Source organism: Amyelois transitella, chromosome 5 (assembly GCF_032362555.1).
Source record: "Amyelois transitella isolate CPQ chromosome 5, ilAmyTran1.1, whole genome shotgun sequence".
NCBI lineage: Eukaryota > Metazoa > Arthropoda > Insecta > Lepidoptera > Pyralidae > Amyelois > Amyelois transitella.
The window spans coordinates 7,014,722-7,038,395 of NC_083508.1; the positions used below are offsets into that span (position 1 = coordinate 7,014,722).

Below are 23,674 nucleotides of genomic sequence, written 5' to 3' on the forward strand. Positions count from 1 at the left end.
ATAAACTTTGTTCATTTGAACCTTATCGTGGCTAGGTACCTATTATGTCTCTATCATCTCTTGCTCTCGTCTTGCTCGATGTTAAATGTTATCAGTTCTCAAATGTTTACCAACCAGAGAAGTGCAAAATGTCAGATGTAAGTAGCTTTTTACTTAAATTTTTTAATCGAAATTAGAAACTTCAGCTAATATTCATATACAACCTTTTGTTAAATACACCCTAGGCAAATATTACAAAGATATCTCAGAATTATAAGTAACTACGTTACGTACCTACTAAACTTTGTGTTAAACGGGTAGGCTTAGATAGGTAAGGTATGTAGGTAGGTACTTAGGTATTAATAAGATCAAAATTTACACCAGGATACGACTAAGGGATAATCTAAGAACTATAATAAGAAAGGTCTAAGCACGGCAACTAAAGTAAATCTAAATTACATAGGTATCACATAGGTACTTACGCGTAGTGACTAACGTTCTTATTACATCCAAATCAATCTAAAAATGGGATTTATTATTTTAATAGATATGTAGGTCCTGTACCTGTAACGAAACTGGGTATAATCCCCACGCGATCGAACCAGCCTATGAAACTGAACAACTCAACATAAAGGAACATGCAACTTAATGCGAATAACAAATTGTACTTTCATAATAAAGTAGATCGACCCCTTTTGCAAAGAGTTTTTTTTTATTTCACCCAATACCTTTAAAGGTTCTCGATCACAAGAATCTTCGATCATTTTCAACCTTCAATTGTTTGCCAAATACTATGTCCCAAGAGTCAAACCCTTGTAAAGAAGTAGGTAAATGGTCACACAGCCAATGGTCGGAATGGCGAATTGAAAGGTTTTCTCATGATATGTTCCTTTTATGTAAAGAGCAGTTAGCGATTAAACCCAAATTAACAACAACAAGAGTAGTCGTTAGTACTGATGTCTTCTTTAGAGTTAAGTTAGTTTACCTACGTCGTCCGTACACGAACCTATAGAAAGAGAGAATTACAAGTAGAACCTATTTTGCCACCAGACAACGCTTTCGTCAGTTCATTACTTTCGTGGAAATTTTATAGTCTTTTGGATACCAGGTTATTAGTTACTTAACATGTTTTGCAAGCCTAAGTATCTTCTACTCTTACCTCTCAAAATACCACCCGTACTGCATTTTTAATAAAAAATAAGTTCAAACCTCATTGAATGTGTATAAAAAAGACCACCTTGTAAGTACTTATATGTACATGTTTTATTGGCAAAAATAACTTGGATTTATTGTGACACTAGGAGAGATACCAGTTATGGGGCGGATGCTTTTATGAAGAGCCATCCGACGTGCTGCGACGACTCAACGATTCCCTGTCTGTAGACTCGCGGTTGTTTCGTGAAGACATACGAGGTAGCCAGGGATGGGCGCTTGAGCTACAACGCAATGGCCAATTGGGAAATGAGGACTATTTGGCTATAAAAAAAGGACTTGAAAAAGTAAGCTACAATCACATTAGTTCTCATAAAAAAATCTCCGATGCCCTGTGTAACTGTAGGTAGATATATAGCTTCCGTCCTTTTTTAACCTATATGGTTTTTGTCACACAGTAAATAATTATTTAACTAGTTATGTGTGTATGGTATTAAACAGAGTTTTATATTATAATCAATACATAATTATAATAAAAGTGTAAAAATTGTCTGCACATTAAGTACTTATATTTTAACAATAAAGAAATAGTTACCTAGCATGAATTTGAAAAAACAGACTGTCTGTTTTTTATGTTGGTTTGTACACGCTAATCTCCGGAACTACTAAACGGATTTAAATGAATCTTTTTTGTTGTATAGCTCTTATGCCTGGCCAACATATAGGTAGGGTATAATTTATTTTGGAATCTGGTACAGCTGATATCAAACCATAACAACTCAGCTAAACTGTAGGAAATATCGAAATGACAAAAGGTGTTCAGCCTGATGAGCATTTTCTGTTGGCGTATAAAAATTGAAGATCTGGAACACCTGATGCGGAACCATTGTAGACCAGCTAAATCATCCGAATTATGGAAAAGATGTCTTAACAAAAGTTGTTCAACCTAATGAGCATTTCATTTTTTTTTATTTTTCATCATGTGAAGCTAAAGTGACCAGCTAGGTACTCTGTAAGTTATATGTACGGAAATTTTAGTTAATTTAATAACCTTATATAACACGCAAATGGAGTTGCGGACAACAACAAGTTTTTAAATATAGGAAATATAATATAAAAAAACCTTAATAAGTTTGAATTTATGTAGGTATGTACCTACCTATTATTTATTTACCCTTGGATTTTATTACAATATGTAAAGATAACTTAGTGCATACGTTATTAGGTAGAAAAAGAGTTAGAAGATGAACTATGCCGAAATGGAAAGTTGAACGACACCGAAGAAGACATTCATTCTGTTGTGGAGCGTCGTCTTCACAAACACGTAGGGGATGCTGCCCTAAAGCTGCACACTGCTAGGAGCCGCAACGATCAGTCTGCCACTGACACAAAACTGTGGATGATGACGTCCTTTCAAAAACTTTCGGACGGGCTGAAAGATCTTATTACGGTATGTTGGTATTTTAATTAAAGATACATTACAAAACCTTTTCTGTGCTCTCAGAGTAACCGGTACAAGGCAATAACACGCTTGATTTTTTAAAAATCTTGTTTTAACAATTCTATAATTTATTCTTTTAAAATTTTTAAATCTGATTGGTTGGTTTTTAAAGCACTCGTACATAAAATAAATCGCAATAAATACCATGATGTTATTTTCAGATCTTGTTAAATCGTGCGGAGAAGGAAATAAATATAATAACTGCGGGATACACCCATCTTCAACGCGCCCAACCTATCAGGTGGAGTCACTTCCTTCTGAGGTAGATATAAATAAATAAATCGTTTTTCAGTATACATGACAGATAGTTCATTATCACATTGCTGATGGTCTAAAATTTTATCAATATATTAGGTACCTACTCTTTTTATTTTTTTTTATAGCCACGCCTGGACGTTTCACTATGACTTTATCAGATTGAAGGAGCAATACGATCGTTTATCCATGTGTCCCTTGGGCAGCGGAGCACTTGCAGGATGTGCACTGCCCATAGACAGGATCAGACTAGCCCATAGTTTGGGATTCCAGGACGTGACTCGTAACTCAATGTTTGCAGTGTCTTCCAGAGATCATATTGGTAGTGTATAGTTTTGCTCAATTTTACCTATGAATGAATTGAAATTCTACCTGTTATACCATTCTTAACTTTGCAGTGGAATTTCTTAATTGGGCGTCACTATGTGGCATTCATCTGAGTAGAATATCAGAGGATTTAATAATATACAGTTCCCAAGAGTTTGGAATCGTGCGTCTGTCAGATAAATTTTCAACTGGTTCGAGTTTGATGCCGCAAAAGCGCAACCCCGACGGCTTAGAACTAATTCGTGGCGCCGCAGCACTACTACTGGGAGACTCCATTGCATTTAATTGTACTTTGAAGGGACTACCCAGTACATATAACAAAGATCTCCAGTCAGATAAAGAAATACTCTTCAGATGTTATGATAAATTATTCGACTGTCTCAAAGTTGCGACGGGAACTATTGGAACAATGGATGTAAGGATTTTATGAATAACTTAGGGGGAAGTCCCCCAGTGGCGGACACCTAAGGTTATTTCAAAATAAAACATAAAATATTTAAGGAATGTTTATAAAATTATGACTTATATTAGATAACAAAGTTAGAAATCAAATTAATTTAACAAAAATGCAACCTCTGCTAAAAAATAATTAATACTATCAAACAAACTTTGGTAACAAAAAATATAATTTTAAAAAGTGGCACCTAGTACCGGACGAATATTTGTGCACGCAACTGACACCAGTTTTATCACAGTTATAAATTCTTGAGGGTGTGAATGTTGTGCTGTTTCATCAGCTTTTCAAGGTTGTCGTAGAAGAGATCCACTCGTGGTTTGTTAAATCCTACGGGGCGCATCATGCTTGTCGATTCCGGTGTTCTCAACGAAATGTCAGAATGCCTTTTCATGAAGTCGTAATTTTTTATTGCGACTTTTATTTTTTATTTATCAGCACTGCCTTTTTTTTTTATTAAATCAATGAGGAATCTTGATGACTTCAGCTAAGTCGTATGCTAATTTAAGAAACTTCTTTTTCATGAGCGGCATGCATCTATTCGATAAATCTTTAATGTGGTCCACCAAGACTTCTTCATACTCTGCTGAGAAGGTGTTAGTAAATCTACCTAACTTTAGTTTCATTGTTATTTCTTCTCGATTTAGGGCTTTTATTTAATGTATAGTGCTTTTAGGAATATTGTATCGCATTGCAGCTTGTCTCACACTCAGTTCTTTTGACATAACCTTATCAATAGCAGTTTGTAAGCTCTGTGGATCCCAGGATCCTTTCTTTTTCTTCTCTTCCATTTTAACTATCTTCTTTCTTCTATACTCTAAAACAAAATTAAATAATTAGAATAAAATACGTAATTTCTTACAAAAAATATCAATATGTTTACTGTCCGGCACTAAGAGACGACTTAGTGTCCGGTGCTAAGGGACACACATTTTCGTTCATTAGATGGTACCTACTTAAATTGTTTAAAAGATGTACCTAATAATATTCTACCATTTTACGGATAACAATCGAGTACTGATTTTATCTTTGAATACCACTCAAATGTAAATGCATAAATATATTAGAATTACTTACATTGATATTTAAGTGACGCCGTGATTTCGAGCCTAAAACAGCAAATTGTTACTCCTGCCGCGGCCGTGTGCGTCACTGGAGAGGCACGGCGCGTGATCTTGTACCTGTATGCCCCAGCACCCCTTTCACTTGTATTTTGAAACGAACTGATTTGTACTCGCTTGAATAGTACGAGTGTCCGGCGCTAGGTGCCGTCCGGCGTTACGGGACTTCCCCCTATCAATACTGCAATAGTTACTATTCTGCTCATTCCACATACCTTACAACAAGGTTACATTTGATATTACAGACCGCTTTCAATTAGTCAAGGTCTGCTTTGGGGAAGGCCCATAGAACTTCTCTGAAAAGTTCATGTCCAACCAACAATAGACTTACCTATTGCACATGAAATGATAATCAATATAATTGTTTATACAGGTTGATGCTGAAAAAGCATTAGCAGCTTTAGAACCCACAATGTTGGCAACAGATCTCGCTCACCTGCTGGTTCGCCGAGGGATCCCATTTCGACGTGCTCATCATCACGTCGGGGCCTTATTGCGTAGAGCTGCTGAATTGGGAACCAGTTTAGTGGCCCTTCCGCATCACGAATACACATCTATTTGGTAAAGTTTTTATTCCTACAACTCCTCAACCATGAATTAAATCAAAATCACGCGATCTATTGCTTAATTTTAAAAAGGTAAATAGGTAATAGTCATCGTAACGCAAATGTCGCAATGTAATGACAAGTCCGGTATATACCCTACATTATATATTAAATTTCGTTCGTATTTACATGCGATAATATAGAGCTCATTAGGCCTTGCCCTACGTTAAAACTCAATTTTCCTGGCACCCTTCTGTTACCCAAGTTTATACTAATCAGAATTCACGTTTTTCAGCCCCGAATTTGGCGAAGAAAGTGATGTGCGATCGGTGTTTTCTTGGGAATCTAGCGTTGAACAATACACCAGTACAGGAGGCACGGCTAAGTCGGCGGTTGAACATCAAATCTCTGTGCTGCGCGCGTGGCTTCGTGATTATGGCAATATCCAGAAGCAACCGTAACATGAGTTATTTTTCTTAAATAAATACGATAATATGTACCACCATGTTCGCTGTAATTAACTTTGCACCACATAAAAAAAATAATGTTCATGTGCTTTTTGCCACTAAATCTTCCTACTGAATACATACATATAGTCACACCTATATCCCTATAGAGCCAGCAGTCTCGAAAGACTTAAAAGTCACGTTTAGCTGTTTGGCTTAATTTTAGAATTGAGATTTTAATAGTAACAGGTAGCTAGCCAATCGCCTTAACGAATATCTCAAGTTTATAAGCCTATCCCTTAATCGCCTTTTACGTGATCTATGGTAAAGAGATGGAGTGGTCCTATTCTTTTTTTACATTTGTGCCGGGAACCACACCGCACCCTAAATAGTTTATATGATACCGTTGGTAAGTTAGCTAGGTACCCATGCAAAGGAACTTGATGAATAAAGAAATAGTTTCTGAATAAAATCACAAACTCGACTATATTTAGACCTAGAGAAATGAATATAAATTAAATGAGAAGGCTTTTACAAAAGCTTCATCATTTTGAAAGTACAATGAAATTGTCTTCCAATTTAGTACATTATACAAATTGATCTAAATGTAGAACTTCGGTATTATAATTACGCATTTCAAAATAAAAACATGACGTAAGTTGAAGTTGTCAAGAGCGGTGGTTGCGACCATCGCCGGCTGTCTCGTGCACTTCTCCGTGGGCCGCACGTTTTCCGCTCGAGTGCGCCGCGACCCTCGGAACAGAACCACCCCCAACCCACCTAGCCTCGACCACGACCACCCCGTCTTCCCTTCATCGACGACATCACTTCCCATTTATCAATCGACATCGAAACGAGCAGTGCTTCTGAAGTTTGATACCGGTAAAACTTTTTAGTGCCCAATAATTATTTATTTTTGCCATTTGCAAAGGACAACACAAATTATTGAAATTAAATATCGTATTTTCTTAGTATTTTTTCAATCGTTTATCGGTTATGAAGTGATGTGTAAACAGGGATGCAACTTAAAAAAATCATAGGTCTTTATCACTAGCACTACAGTGTACCTAATGGTAAGATACCAATTTTTATAAAAATATAAAAGTAGCAATTTTGAAATATTAAATAGAAAATGGCAATAAAATAGAATATGGCCAAATGTATATTCCAACTTCGGGTTTTACAACGAAAACATAGATTTTTGGCTTTTAATGATATACCTACCTAACGCCTAGGTAATTAATAACATGGGACATGGGGTAATAAATTAAGAAAAAAATATATAAACATGTCCATAACAATGTCGCACATCGCTAATGCATTGATCACAAAATAATACGCCTCGTAACTCCGACCGAGTTGACACACACGATAAGCCAATCCTGGCTTCACCGGCGTTGTTTGATGTTGAAGATCTTAATCGCGTAAATTAAAATCCAGCTAATCGATATTAACATCCATGTTAATTAGTGTACTAAAGTAATTTACATGAGGTAACGTGGGCAGGGATGTAGTACAAATGTGTTGCGTGTGTCTGTCACTGGCTACTGTTCTAGTAAGATGGCGCGGAGCTCCGCAGCTTTCCTGGCGGCACTGGCGCTCGTCTTCTACGTTGCTTCTCAGGAGTATCATGCGCCTTATAATAACGGCCGAATGTGGAACAAAAAATATATTGCAAACAAAGAGGTATGTTTCTTCATAACGTGTTATTTCTCAATATAATATTTATTTAAAATGTACAAAGCACTTCAAAAACAATGAAGCTTTAACCCTCCATACAAATATTATAAATGATAGTGAGTTTTGTTTGTTAAATCTTCATGTTCTTTTATTTACTACAATTTAAAAACACAAGTCAAGAGTACAAGTGCTTAGATCGGTATCATATCTTTTAACATTCATGATAATTGATAATTCATGGATGTAAAGAAGTATTTGAAAATAAAACTATAAAGATATTAGATTTATAGTTTTATTTTATATGAAGGTTGCCAAGTACTGTGCAAACAAATAAAGATAATTATTCAAACTTCATAATATCCTAAGTACCTATCATAAGGCTTTTGACCTTGCTATCTTACCGTGCATTAATCGCACAGGAAGGTAACTTTCTACAGATACAGATTTAGCAATGGGTTTCATGTTTTTCAGAATATTCAGCAGATCCATTCCATGATCGATGCATACAAGGGTGAAATTGAAGGTCAAATGATAATCGAAACAAATGAGATGATCGACACCAAATACAGGACATGGAAACGTAACGCCGACCTTATCAACTCCTTGTTGACACTGCCCAAAGGAATGAATGACGCAGGACGTTAAATTTAATGTTTCTAAATAAATAATATTTAAATATTACAAACCCAGTGTCGTTAAATTTTACATGCAAGTGAAATTAATAAAAAAAAAACCTGTTTGTCAAAATATAATTATAATTATTGTACCATAATTACTACATTTCAATGTTACGATTTACCATTTGTAAGTCCCTCTCTAACAAAGAACGAAACAAACAAATGGTAAGGTAAGGGACCTAAGTTATATATTTACAGTATTATTTTCATTGATTCTAAGTTTGTGTTCATAACCAGATTGATCTAGTCACAACAGAAAACCTCAAAAATAAAATGTGTATTGTTGTAAGCAAACAATATTACGAAACAAACACAACCACAAACCTTTTTTAAATATTGTTACACAATGACAATGAAAAAATAGAGCTCCATATTTACAGTCTTTCTATTTGAGGAATCTTATTTCATTATTTATTTTATAAGTACATATTTATCTTGTAATATCTGAATGTGGTTCATTTTAAAATCACAATAACTATACAAGGAATACCAGAATTTCTCAAAATTTAGTGATGTACTGAATCCAACAACAATTTATTCAAATTCTATTTTAAAATTTCCTTTCCATAACATGTGCTCGCGGGCGTACTTGGTGTTCCGTCGCTCGGGTACTGCTAGAATTTGAGTGAGAATCCCGGCGCGACATTGACAGAGCGATGCTGCAGCTGGAAGCCGAGGGCCTCGTCGGAGTCTCCGCGCGAGTACTGCGCGTACGCGGCGCCCCCTGCTGGCGGCCGCGGGCTGTGCGTGGTGTGCCGCTTGCCTTCAGACTTGGCCGGCCAAGTCGGGAACATGGCAGGGTCAATAGCGACGGGATGCTCCTGCAACAAACAAAAAATAACATTAAAATATTGACAGGAAGGAATGTTAAATTGATTCCAATTTACAAATTTTGCCAACGCTCATTATATGTATTTACGGGCAGAGATTGCGCCGCTACGCGTAACAGACGCTTGCTTTTCGTCTTAATCTACACTCTTCAGTAAATATGCATAGTATTTCTAACGAACATATAAGTAAGGCACCATTGAATATATCATATGCTTTATTATATTTGACTTTGAAAATTATTTTATTTACAAGTTATTATTACCTTAAAGTATGGGTGTTCTAGAGCAGCATCTGCAGTTATCCGCTTAGCAGGATCGTATGTGAGGAAACTCTGCAACAGAGCGAGCCCTGACTCCGACAGCAAATCTTGTCCAATCCGCTGTCGTAGACCCCCTGGTGGATGCTCTGCAAAAGTCATTTTTTGCACTGCTGGTAATTCGTTGTATCCAGGCCAGCAAGATTCCGAAGGAGTTCCAAGATCCTGAAAATTTTAAAAAGCATGTACCTAAATCAAATATACATACATATATATACAAATCCAATATTTTTAAACATATTATAACAGATATATTTTATCAGGATGAAAACATAAATTTACCTTAAATATCCTATTCAATTCGTCAACTTCCGATTTTCCCGGGAATAAGGGGTTCATTGACACAAACTCTCCAAATATACACCCTACACTCCACATGTCGATGTGTGTCGAATATTCTTTGCAGCAAAGCAGTAGTTCCGGGGCGCGGTACCACAGAGTCACAACGATCGGAGTATACTGTCGGAGAGGAGAACCATATTCTCTGGCTAAACCAAAATCTCCAACCTGAAATTAAAAAATATTTATTTTTACCTCTGTGCGCTGCGGTACATTTTTATTAAACACAAATTCCATGGGAATTTTCCATGAAAAGGCACCCTTTATCTGTTATTCAGCTATGTGTATGCGAACTTTCATTCAGATTGGTCACGTAGATAATGATGATAAAGCTTGATGAGGAAACAAACAAACAACACTTCAACATTTATATAGGCAATTTCCATCAAGAATACTTTTTAAAGTATAAGCAAGTTTAAAGGATACTCGCCTTCAATACCCCTTTGTGAGAAAGAAGTAAATTGCTAGTTTTAAGATCTCTATGTAATATCCAATTGTCGTGGAGATGGTGTACAGCACTAAGCAGTTGTGTCATCAAACATTTAACCTCCCCTAAAAAAAAATATTATTTTGGATAAACATACAGTGTACAAATTATATAATAAAATAGTAACTGACCGATAGACCAGGTAATTCAGATATTGGAAAAAATGATTTAGATTTTGAACTTAAAAACTGGTATACAAAATTTTCCCCCATCTCTCTAAGGAGAACGAGGAGTCCGCTAAATTTAGTTAAATTTTACATTTTTTTATAATAAAAAGACAAATTTATTCACCTGGTAGAAACACTTGCTTTTTTGCCCTCATTGTTTCCATAAGACTTTTGAGGTCATGCTCTACGTAGTCCATTACTATAAATATTTTGTCCATATTGTAGCCGACAACGATCTCCCTCACGGTCACTATGTTAGGATGCTGGCCCTGAAACATCATAATTGGTTGTGCGACTTGTCAGTATTGGATAAAACATAAGAGATTTTATTGTAATGAAATTTCACTCTAGTTCCACAGAAGTGTCAGTTTTTGTAATAAAAGTTCCTGTTTGTGCTTGCATGTTTATGCGTCCATATTTTTTAATGTGGTAATACCATGAGTATGGTAGGGTTCCATAGCCACAAACTTGTTTATAACGAACATATGTGGACGAACATGACCATTCCTAATGAGTGTAATATTCCACAATAAGTAAATAACACCTTGTATTTATAGATAGCGAAAGACTTGAAAGGCCGTGTTCCGCTCGAACCAATAAATTAGAATACTGCATCAGCTGCCTTAGTCTACGGGAATCGTACTTGCGTTCAAAGTCGTCTTCCAAGTCATTTTACCATGAGATAGCCATAAAATCTATTTTCTGCTTAAATCTATCCTTATTAGACATGCATTTAATCTGCGACAATTAGGCTAGGGACCCAAAAATTTTTAAAATTTACACATTACCTAACAAGCACAATTTGCTATATATTAAAAATTTGTGAAATAATTTCACTAAATGGAAGCTCCTAAACAGAGAACTATTAAGACTTTTTTTTAAATAAAAATGGGATATCACACTATCGACAAAAAAAAATTGTATAAACTGTACCAAACTAAAATAACAACTTTACAACCAATACCTTTCTTTTACACATAATATAAATTTACAATTGTGTAAGTGGCTATAAAATTGTCTTCGTATAAGAGCTCCCATTTATTTAGATTCATTCAATTATAATTAAAATGTAAACAAAATACAATTTATAAATATACATTATGCATTAGTAACACTTCATAAATGTCATATATTTTTCAATTATTATTATAATGAACCTGTAAACAGTTAAAATTTGCGATGGCGATACCCTGAATATGTTATTACTTTAGAAAAAATACATCAGGTTATAACTTATCATGTCCATGGCTTTAGCAAGGTACGCCACAATCACAGTCCTGGATTGGAAAAGTAAGATTTATACACGAAGCAACTCCCTGACTCTGACCTCCGCAAACATTTGTGAATGTGCAGGTTAACTTCGCGATGACGACACGGTAAGACCATCGGTTAGAAAATAAACTAATAATAATTATAAAATAGGTAGGATTTGTCCATCATACTTTTTAAGTCGGGCAATATATTCGTTCCCAACGAAGCTTTTACTTACATGTTATGATATATAGCTTTGTCTATATATAATAACTTCAGTACAAGGGCTCTACTTATTTTAAAATTTATCACTAATTAAAAAATACGTTCCATTTAAAATATGTATAAATATATTAATCTAAATAATTAAAAGCGCGAGATGTATGAATTGATTTTGATTTATTTTTGCTGAAGTGGTTGACAACATTTTGCGTATTGGTAAAAAAAACACGTTCTTTTAAGAAAGGAGTCACATTCGCAACTTCACTTTACTGGTCATACTAACCATTGAATATATTACGTCAATATAAACGAAGAAATGGAATGATGATTAGTATTAGTAGTTATTTTGGTTAAAAGAAGTTCAAACTTTTATATGTAGTATTAAGAATTAAACAGAAGGCTTTAAGATTAGTTTTACAACTTTAATAGTTTCTTTATCTGTTGTAAACCTCGCAAGTTTAAATTGATTGTTCGAACTTTGTTCCATAGCCACAATTACGAAATGTGATAATCGGGACTACGCAGAATTGTAAAAATATAACATTTATATACTTACTAATAGTTAACGAATGGTTATTTTGTGGCGCTGTAAATGTTATATTATTAGGAGATAAATAAAATTGATTAAATAAAAAACAACAAAGTTTTATATAATAACCATTGACAATAAATTCAAACAGTTATAAACAAAATGTGTAACAATGATCCCCTTCTCCTCCCAGCGTCAGTACCGGTTGCGTCCTCACTGTCTGGAGAGGAGCCCAAAGTGCGTCTATGACCACCATCTTTTTACACGAAGCGACTAGTCTGACCTCCGCAACCTTCACAGGGGAAACTAACTAATATTGGATCATTGTTACACATCCAATTTCCTGAATATAAGGTTTTCCTCATGTTTTCTCCGCCGTAAAAGCTTCGGTTAGAAAACGTAAGTATCTGTCCACAAGCGAAGACGTCAGTTTAACATACATCATTTTAAAGAGAGGTATTTATAGAAAAGCAAAGAAACAGATCAGACTATTTTTGAGAAAACAAAGAAACAACCAATATTTATCTCCATATAGTAGAGCCGCATATTCTCATAATGTTTCTTTTGCACAGTTTCTTTCTCATATCTTTCTCAAAATGTTTCATTCGCAAATGGCGCGGCGAGATTAAAAATACAATTTAAATTTCCAAAGCGTACCTAATCATTTAATAATGAAAAAACGTAGCTTCGAAGATTGAAATGTAACTCCAAGTACCGTCGTGACATTTTGCTGAGCCATTGTGAGAAAAGATAGCAGATAAGCAGGGTTGAGCATCGGTGGTCGAACAGTTAAAGTATCAGACTTAAAAAAGGCGTGTCCGTTCCTAGATTTCGGTTTCGTGGTACATAGCCGTGGAAGGTTCAAATTCTACCATGGCGATGTAACAAATACGTTTGTGAATTACATACGCTTCAGTTCGATTGCTAACCGATGGTCCTACATTGAGAGGAAAAAAAATGAATAAACCTACACATTCAAGCAACGTGATATGAAACCATCATCCTGGTAAAGCTACTCCAGTGTTCGTTACGGGTACCCCGCATGGTCAAGAAAGGAAAGACGGGAGTAACTAACGTAAAAAAATCACCCAGGATCATAGTCCCAGTCAAACCCCGGGCGACGTGCTGACAACGTAACCTACTTAATGTCAGGAGGATGAAAAGATATTATGAGTAACAGAATCCTGCGAAAGAAACGTGCTCACATTTTGTGCAGCTGCAGCAGGTCGTTTGTGTGTATACAACACGTAGATTATTATAACATAGTAAACAAATCTCACGATAACAAATACATAAACTAGCAAGACGCGTTTCCATTTACCTAAATCACAAAAAATAAAAATGAAAATTTAACAAATTTTATCTTATACATTTACATTTATATCTAAATATCTGTCTACTATACACACTACTAGAATCGTTTCCATATGTATGTGATGCGCCATACTTTTAAATCGAAATAATTAATTTATATAGTTGCCGAACTCACTATATTTCAAATACTACCTACCCTACTAACCTAAAAGAACATTATAGCTCATAGAAGAAACGTTTTATAGGATAAGAAAAATATTTCTACATACATATAGTCACATCACATCAGAGCCAGTAGTCTTGAAAACACTGAAAGACCATGTTCAGCTGTATGTCTAAATGATGGAATTAAGACTCAAGTAGTAACAAGTTGCTAGCCCATCGCCTATAAGAAGAATCCCAAGTTTATATGCCTTTCTCTTAGTCTCATTTTACGACACCCATGGGAAATATATAGATAGTCCTATTCTAAAATGCCGGGAAACACACAACACCAAAAATATGGCAGGTGTTTTATAAATCAGCCGGTATCTTCGTTCTGGTCTAGCGTTACACTTGGGTACATTATTACATCTCTGGAGATCAGCCCGAGATCAGCCCGGTGTCCCCCTATAACCATGATCTTGTAAGGCCAGTTTTTAAACGAATCCACTCCCGTCTAACCTCTGCAACCTTTTCTGTGGGACCTAATCTATATATCATCATGGTAAAAGCTGCATTAAATGAATATGCCATAAATCGCCTTTTAAGAAATCCATTGGAAAGATATTAAAAATTAAAAGTCGCAATATGTCGGTAAAATCGGTATACGGGTCAGTTATTTCATAAACACTGAATATGTAAACCAAACAATATAATCGCAAACCACCAAATGCTGAACAATATAATATTGCTTTCGATTAATTTGCCGTGATTATCCATTTATATGTGGCTTATTAGAATAAGGGTTAAAGTCATTACTTGCAGTAAACCCACAATCAACATGAGGTGAGCTTCATTCCATATAAGAAAAACTACATGTAAGTAACGTTGAGGATCTAATGAGAGTCATTTGGTACTGGCAATAAGCATAGGAAGAGGAATGATATTTACTAGACATGGAAACAACTATGGCTTATCATCAAGCACAAGCAAGTCTAGCACACAACAACAATGGGTATAGGAAATTATGAAGAATACGAACTCTTCTAAATGAATATAAAAAAATCAAGATCCTATAATACAGGAAAGCAAGTAGGATTTTCAGGAGCAGCTTCCCCCTGAACACGACCTAAAACGTCCGACATGGAAGTCTTTGACAAAGAAAACTACCTGAAGTCGACCATTGAAAATAGAACATTTTCAGGTGTGGCCTTAGCTCGCAAACCTATGCAATGTCCTACCAACTATACACTGTAGGATAATACCTCTGATATGCTACACCGGTGGCAAAATAATGGTATTCGCAAATATGGTCTGCGTCCGCACGCTAAGAAGAGTAAAACTACAATTGATTTCTTCTGAGCTTAGCTTCTTATTAATTTCATACTTCAAAACTGGATAGATTAAAATGATCACATATTGATCAAAAATCAATCAAGGAACAGAAAACTAAGAAAATCACTTTTAATTTACAGATACAACTAAATTAGATAAGAAATTATGTGTGTTACACTGAACAGGGCGTCACTAAGTCTATCTTATATTCAGAACTGCCAAGATTGTCTTGCTGTTTTCAAATGTACTAGGATTGATGCTAGATTCTACTCACATACGGATCACGTTTGAGTTGCAGAAAACTAGAGCTGAGCTAGTCAGAGAAACCAGGTGAAACAGACTATCAATAGGACTGGCATATGGTACAGTAACAATGGCAATCAACGCAAGTATCAGAAACAAACACAATGCCAAAAGAAACACGATGCATAAGACCCTTCAATCAACAACGGTTGCCGACGCTAACTCCTAGATCTGTAAATGAAATAACTTTTATGCTTCGGCGCCGTTAGCTGTTAGAAGATGATAGTTCCGACAGATAACATCATTTCATCTTAATCAATTGAATTTTTCTTGACTTTTGTAATCAGTTGTCATGTAGGCAATAAGGTATTGGTAGATAAAAGCAGATAGTAAGCGAATCTTTCAAATTTTTTAAAAGTATAAAACGCAGGATAAGATGCGCGACATCAATCGTCGCATATTTGTGGATCTCCGAGGAAGCATAGTGTAGGTGAAAAACACATGTCATTAAGGACTGCTTGGAATTAAAAGAGTTCCTCTCTTCTCTCATTGACACTAACGTGAGTTCGGTCGGGACCGAGTGACAATGTCGTGCACTAAAAGATATCAATTTTATATTGCAAATCTAATCTGCAAAAGAATGGACTAGAATTCGTCATTACTAGCATATGCACGAGGCCCTGTTTGTTGAAATTGTCTTTTATCATAAATCTCATGCGTACGGGATAAAAATAAAGTTTTTATAAAAGTTTTATTAGAGGTGTAGATTATAGAAGAAAAATAAATAATAGAAAGATAGAAAAAATATTTAAGTGCTTCCCTTGCCCAAAAATTGTAATGATAAATTCTTTTTTGAAAAGAGAGTACGGTGCAGGCTGAGGTTTTTTCTCTTTTGATGTCTAAATATATTTTAGACATCAAAAGATAAATGCACTATCGGCAAGAAATGTGAAATTGAGAATTATCCACTATCATAATTAAAGAAGAACAGAAAACTACTGGCTTAATACCTTCGTTAGTCAATATTAAGCTCATGAGGTAAAGAAAAATACTATAAAAGCAATACATACTGACAAAAGTATTATCATACGTTATGTCGGACAAAACGTAACAATAAAGCTTTAATTATTTATTGCTTAGGATGTGATACGATTAGCGATAAATCGGCATCACACTGTCAAGCAATGTTATAATTTCGGGAAACTGGCATGTTTAGAACTTTCGAACATTACATGAAGAGTAAAAATAAGTAATGAATCAATTCTTCAGCTACCAGCGAGTTCACCTCTAGTTTGCGACAAAAAATGAAAAGGCCAAACAGTTCCAGACAGTCATTCTAAAAAAAAAACTAAATAAAAAAAAAAGTAAATGTCGCATGGAAATCGATGCCTCCACCAGGATTTTGCATGCCAGACGCGACATCAGCGTCAAACACACGCATCAAAAATTCTGAATATTATTCAAAGGCAAACTCTTTCCACCTATGAGAAAAAATGACATATTTTACTTCAAATTTAACTGAAAACATGAACAAATCTAGCTTGACGTTGCTAATTGACATTAGTCTTAAAAATGAAAACGCTGCAGACTGGACAAAGACAAATGTAAGAAAGCGAACGCCATGCGCCGAAGAGATGATAAATGATTTATTGGGAAGACTATTAACGTTTTACTGTACAAAATGGGGTAACGAAAAATTGTGAGTTTTATTTTAATTTATTGTTTCTGTTTATAGTTGGTTTATAGCGTCAAACTAACTACAACACGACGAACATGGATTACGTCAAGTCATAGCAAAAACTAATGTTTGTGGCTGTTTAGACTAACTCACGCACAAGACTGGGTTTTACCTTCGATGCAGGGAATTTTCCAAAACGCATTCATACCGGATGTTGAATACTATCAAAATGTTATGTGTTAAACGATATAATAAACATTTAATTACTAATAGTGAAAAATATTGAGATTCTCAGAAATTTAATAAACATATAAGTTTTGAAGAAATAGTAAATGGCTTGGGTTGTTTTACAACTGGAGCAAAGCACCTGCTAAAAGCAAGTCAATTAAACCATTACTATTAATAATAATAGACGAACTACTGTGTTGACATGTAAGAAATTTCAATATTTGACAAATAGTATAACCTTATGCCAGGGTAATCATCCAGTCTTAGTGTTAAAAATATTTATCTCTGGCGCAAAATCAGCCGGGATTTTTTAAGTGAGCAAAAAATGGAATTGTCAAATCACTATGGTATTCAACCATTATTCACCATGATAAGAACATTACTTATCACATCACTAAATGCCTAAAATTTACAGAATGTGGTGAAAACATGTCCTTGGCCATCATTATTATTTGTCATAAGTAGAGGGCGCAAATGTATAAACAGTCATTAATCATTTAGCGATTTAAAAGTCAATTCACAAAAAATTTTAGCATGATACATAAGTTGTATATGAGACAGAAGAACTACTTGGGAAGTGTTTATAGCTACAGTAGACATTTTATATACACGCGATGGACAGACTACTTATGCTCATTAATAATAAGTAGCCACACTCAATTTTGTTAAAGTGCTTAGCAACTTTTGTACCATGCTTGTTAAAAATACGTTGGTATTAATCTTCAAAGCTTAAACTTCCAATTATTCTAATATTTTGTGGAGCTTCATTCACAATACATTTCATTGACGTCAATTGGGTTATTCAATGTGCACATATTCTGAAGGAAGCCCTCGACTTTACCTCAAATTCACAGACGTCGTTCTTCTCGTCACTGAGGTGTTTATGTTATAGATAAGGGTATTTCTATCGCCATCGCAAATTAGCTTCAAATGTTATTAAATAATTATCAAGTATATTAACGTCAGTTGCGTACATCTGATAGGAAGAAAGTTTTGGAGGGATTTCCCCTGGAATAAATTCCATAAAAGATACTTAGGCCCGCCCGTGTATCGAAGTTGTTAACCCTTGCAATTGGGTCACACCTCTAGCACAACCCTCTTGCAGGTAAGAGGTGCCGGGCCTGTAGGAATAAAATACATGGCATTAATGAAGTGAAATTAGCACATGAGCCATTGAGTGCCACACAGCTCTCGGCTCATTCGAGCTATAAGTAAAACTAGAATAATAAAACTATACCTTATAAGAGTAAGTGGTGTCACAATAAGATGGCTCAAGTGAGTTTATACAAAGTAGATAAATGCAATAGTAATCCTACCTTGAGTAATGTGTTAATTTCCCTCAAGGATGTGATTGGGAAGCCTTCCTTCTCTTTTTCCATTTTAAGGCGTTTTAGAGCGACTATTTCCTCAGTCGTTTTATCACGAGCTCTGTAAACAACTCCATAGGTGCCCTCTTCTATTCTATTGAGACATTGAAATTCCTCAACAGATCGACATCCCTATAAAATGATTTTAATTAGTAACATTTTAATGGGAACAATTAACAGAGAAAGTAACATACTCCTTCTTAAAAAAATATAATGTAAATAATAAGTGGTTGTTTACCTGTTATTGGATGAATTATCTTATAATACATATATTAACATTGATTTACAGTAAATTGAAGTGCACAACAAACTTCAAAAGTTTTAATTGGAAAAGTTATTCAGAAAGAGAAGAAATGTGCACATTACCTGTAATGCAGGGAAATACGGTGGGAGGGCTTTAATAGCTTCCTCTTTTAGTTTGGCTTGTTCTTTGTCTTCATTTGATTTTTCTTCTTCAACAACCTTTCCATTCTCACCAGTTGGCGGTGGCGAAAACGAATGGGATCTGCTTCTGCTCTTGGATCGAGAATGTGATCTATAATAGCATAAAACTAAGATGTTCAACATAGCATTAAATTCATATAAATTTGTTGACCTAAATTCTTATTGTCTCAACATTAGCAATTCTAACAATGTTGTACATGAGTGGCGGCATTATTTATTTGTATTTATCTAAGGAAACATCCAGATTTTCTTAAATTAAGTAAGATTGTTGAAACTGGTGGTTCATAAAATGCAATTTTTAGGCGCACTGCTAATCAAAGGCCTCCACAAGTTTTTGATGACTCATAAACAAACCTGCATCCAAAATCTTCAATATGTGGTTTCCCGTCAACTATTCACTCTATGTGCTATGTGACTCGTTCACTGCCACACACACATACATATAATAAAGTAATAATTTACCAGATTCAGTTTGAAATCATCAGCAGAAGGCATATCTCATATACATAAAAGACAAAGTTGAAAAAATGATTTTTATGCCATGTGTTAAGTTTTCTGTAAAAATGAACTCACCTGTTAGATTCCTGTGACAGTGGGCTGGCTTGATCCGATTTTGGTGTGGGTGATTTAGACTTAGGTTTTAATTTAGGTTTGTCATTGTTTTGCTCCTTTACTTCAATCTTACTTGATTTTTCCTCATCCACTTTATCATCATCTTCAGACTTGGAATCAGCTTCAGAATCAGATGCTGTACTCGAACTTTCATCTGTCTCACTGTTGGAATGTTCTCCTGAAACAAAAATATATAATTAAAGGATAGATTATTATTATAATTTACTACAAGATTACTTTTGAAGAAGTTGATTATGTTTGTTTTATGATCCACAACTTAACTGAGATTAGGGCAAAAGAAATGAGTGAAACAAATACCATTATAATTGTAAAATGTATAAGTCAGCTGTAATAACTTTTTGATAAAAGAGATGCAATATTCATTTAAAAAATCACTTACCATCTTCAGCTGAAGATGGTGCAGAATCACTTTTCATTTCTACATCGCTTGCATCAGAAACAGTAACTACAGAATCCCCATATGTAGGTGACGTTTCTGACTTAGACTTTTTATTAGCAGTGTCTACAGGAGAGACTGTGCGTTTCTTCCCACGGCGGCGGTGCTCTTGCCGTCTCGCTTCTAATTCTTGACGAGATTCGTATTTTCTTTTTTCCATTTCACGATCTGAAATTATAAAAGATAATAATAATAATATATGCGGGACAAATTACACAGATTGAGCTAGCATCTAAGTAAGTTCGAAACTTGCGTTACGAGATACTAACTCAACAATTCTATATTTTATAATAAATACTTAGATAGATAAACAAACAGAATCATGCCCTGACCGGGATTCAAACCCGGGATCTCCAGTGTCACAGACAAGTGTATTGCCGCTGCGCCACAGAGGCCGTCTCAGAAGAAGATATAAGAAGAGGATATTAGAATATATCAAATCTCAGAAACAAGACTTGTAATTAATCTTACATACTATTATAAATATGAAAAGAAAGGTGCCTTATAGTTCCATTCTCCTCTCCTTATTAGTTCTTTGTCCTATGGATGCCGTAAAAGACAACTAAGGGAATAGACACATTAATTAAGACCATTTAACATGACCTACATTGGACCAATATGGGTAAATTTCCCTGGAAATGTTGCCGAGGTCAGGCAGAAGTCGCTTTGTGTAACATCCAGACTTATACAATTCTAGATCAAGGTCCTAGGAGCACCCTCTCTAGAGGTAGGAAAATCATCATGAGACATAAGAATGTTTTAAAAATTATACAGTATCATGATGAGAAATAAGAATGTTTTAAAAATTATAAATATATACAAACCAGCTTCAATTAATCTTTTTCTTCTCTCCTGATGATGTTTATCCAATGAAGAATGACGATCTGATCTAGGTTCTTTATGCTCTGAATGCTTTTTAGTGGTTTCTTGGTTTTGCATTGTAATTCTTTTACTAAGCAATCTAGATCTTAAATCTTCTAATTCTTTATCACCAGATGTTCTATCCCTGTTTTCTTTTTCATTATTGTGATTAGTATGCCCTTCTTCTGCTAATAGTCTTAATCTAGACTCTATTCTATCACTGTCCATGCGTTTTCTATCATCAGTATATTTATATTGTCGTTCTCTACCTAAATACATTTCTCTGTCTCTCTGGGAATCTTTCTCTTTGTAGACTTCTTTTTCCCTATATGCCTCCCTAGTTCTAGCATCTCTGAAAGCAGCAGGATCCCTATATAATTCCCGTTCTTTATAATGTTCTCTTTCTCTATAGGAAAGTTCTTTTTCTTTCTCCCTATATGAAACATCTTTTTCTCTATAAGCAGCATCTTTTTCCCTATAAGCACCATCTTTTTCCCGATATGCAGCTTCTTTTTCTCTGAAAGCAGCATCTTTTTCCCTATATTCCTTATCTTTATAGACTTCTTTATCCCTTTCACGATAGACTTCCTTCTCCCTCATATCTTTTTCCCTGTAAGCCTCTTTCTCTCTATACATTTCTTTATAAACCTCCTTATCACGATATGTTTCTTTATCTCTATATGCTTCCTTTTCTCTGTAAACCTCTTTCTCTCTGTATGTCTCCTTGTCTCTATAATATTGTTTATCTCTATAATAATCTTTGGATATTTCTTCTCGTTCAGGATTCTTAATAACATCTCTTTTAGGTTTTTCAGACTTATCTCGTTCCCTGTTGAAAAATATTATTATGTTTTACAGCATCCTCTATGTCAGGTGATGGACCTTAAATAAATATAATTTATATTTATATATACTAATAAGACAAAGAATTTTACTTGAGAGTATTTAATAAAAGATTAATCATAAACCCCTATGAACTTGTACAATTGTACATTTAAAATTGATAATGAATTGTAGAACTTGATGTATTATAATGTGAGATGTATTTTTCGCCCAATATCCGTACAGCATAAGCTCGGGTCACCTAATTTAAATACCTACCTAAGTTGACCTATGTTTATAGAGTAAATTTGAAAAAATATTAGGTCTGATTGGTAATTATTAGGTGTGATTAGGGGCCAAGAAAAAAAGAAAAGCCAAGAAAAAGTAGGTACAAGAAAACGCCAATTTCATATGTAAGGACCTATTATGATGTAACTATCTATTATCATAGCTTTCTCATATTGTGAGTTTGGAACTAACCACATCATACCATCACTCCCTGTACAGTCGGCGTGTACATTCAGAACATGAGATGTTGTAAAAAGTTAGGATACAAAGTCAAACAACACCAATGACATTTTACTGCACTAATAACATAAGAATGAAGTTGAAATTTCATAAAATTAAATCAAGTATATATACCATATTAATGTTTCTACATACAAATCGTAAGAGATAGATTATCAAACTTTGCTTGGTTGCTATACATAACCAAGATAATTTTAAAATATAGGTGCGGGGGCCACATTTCACCAAATCCAGATGTCATTAAGTATAGAAATATGTACTACTATATTCACAAGGTTTGTTCTATGTAGGTATATTAAAATGAAATGTATCTACCTGTAAAGATGTTTCTTCTCTTTTCTAGATGTATCTCTATATCTGTCCTTCCCAGCTCTTTTATGACCTCTTTTGTCGCGATGTGAAGACTGAACTACAGCCTGTGGTGGTTTGATGACAAGTGAATCTGCATTATCGCGGTCCTCATCTGATAAACTAAAAGAAAACATTTATTTTCTTGAAATAGGTTGAAATAAGCAAATTTTAATTGGAAGTTTCGTGTCGGTTTTGTTAGATACATATTTATACGAGAAAGATGTGGAATAGGCATGTGAGAAAATATTGAAATAGTTGGCGTACATTAGTATACTGCGACGCTACGCACGTATTACATAATTTAGGTATTTACCTAAAATCCATCTCATCTTGTACAGGACTGCGTGCTAATTCTCCATCTTCGCTTTGGTCATCTTCGTAATTACTCATGATTCACGTCGGGGTGTTTCGGTATATTTACTTACTACTTTACGAGATCTTATTAAAACTGTTGTAACGGCAAATTTTACAAAAAATTTTCCTTTAAAAGAATTTAAAGAAATAATTCACTTTTTACAAGCACTCGAACTTACGCAGTTCGCACTCAAAAAGGAAACGCCATCTTGTCGTGCTTTCATGACAAAGACGAGCATTTCATTCACTGTCATATACTGTCTCGTTTGCTCTTTAAGAGTAGAACAAAGAACAAATATCGATACTTTTCTTTAACAATGTTGGCTATAGATTTCTCTTTGCTATCAGTTTAGCATGGAATGGAAACTTACATTATAAGTAGCAAGCTACAGCACTTACGGCAACCGTACATAAAGAAAACCTATACTCAGGCACACACGCATCGGTCAATCCCAGTGACATGAGTCGTCCTTTTTTGTTTCTTTAGTTAGAAGGTATAACTCTCCCAATACATTATAAATAAATAATATAAGATATAAAGAATTGAAAAAATAAAAATATAATGTCTTTTCCCATTATTAACGTATTTATGCCAAGCTGAGGGAATAATTAGGAAAAAACTCAAAAAAAATTTTTACTTGTCCATCCAGTTAACTCAAG

General features: G+C 34.8%; 2 protein-coding genes across 3 annotated transcripts; one reads left to right on the plus strand and one right to left on the minus strand.

Annotated features, from left to right (window-relative positions):
* The first annotated feature begins 47 nt into the window (after positions 1–47).
* LOC106131838 (argininosuccinate lyase) lies at positions 48–8,105 on the plus strand. Its single transcript, XM_013331060.2, has 10 exons — positions 48–137; positions 1,281–1,478; positions 2,357–2,581; positions 2,794–2,894; positions 3,016–3,209; positions 3,286–3,629; positions 5,163–5,350; positions 5,630–5,791; positions 7,337–7,466; positions 7,932–8,105. Exons 1-10 carry the CDS (start codon positions 129–131, stop codon positions 8,103–8,105), a joined length of 1,725 nt encoding a protein of 574 aa, XP_013186514.1. The 5' UTR covers positions 48–128.
* Positions 8,106–8,195: 90 nt separating this feature from the next.
* LOC106131836 (cyclin-dependent kinase 11B) lies at positions 8,196–23,255 on the minus strand. Of its 2 annotated transcripts, XM_013331059.2 has the most exons (12): positions 22,974–23,255; positions 22,625–22,780; positions 20,923–21,788; positions 20,042–20,266; positions 19,603–19,819; positions 18,952–19,120; positions 18,535–18,717; positions 10,402–10,546; positions 10,054–10,175; positions 9,567–9,791; positions 9,231–9,449; positions 8,196–8,958 (listed from the first exon to the last, which is right to left on the minus strand). In XM_013331059.2, exons 1-12 carry the CDS (start codon positions 23,048–23,050, stop codon positions 8,752–8,754), a joined length of 2,811 nt encoding a protein of 936 aa, XP_013186513.1. In that variant the 5' UTR covers positions 23,051–23,255; the 3' UTR covers positions 8,196–8,751. The 2 variants fall into 2 exon arrangements, with proteins under 2 accessions (XP_013186513.1, XP_060800454.1); XM_060944471.1 differs by lacking the exon at positions 22,974–23,255 and having other exon boundaries at positions 20,923–21,841; positions 22,625–22,764.
* Positions 23,256–23,674: the final 419 nt, after the last annotated feature.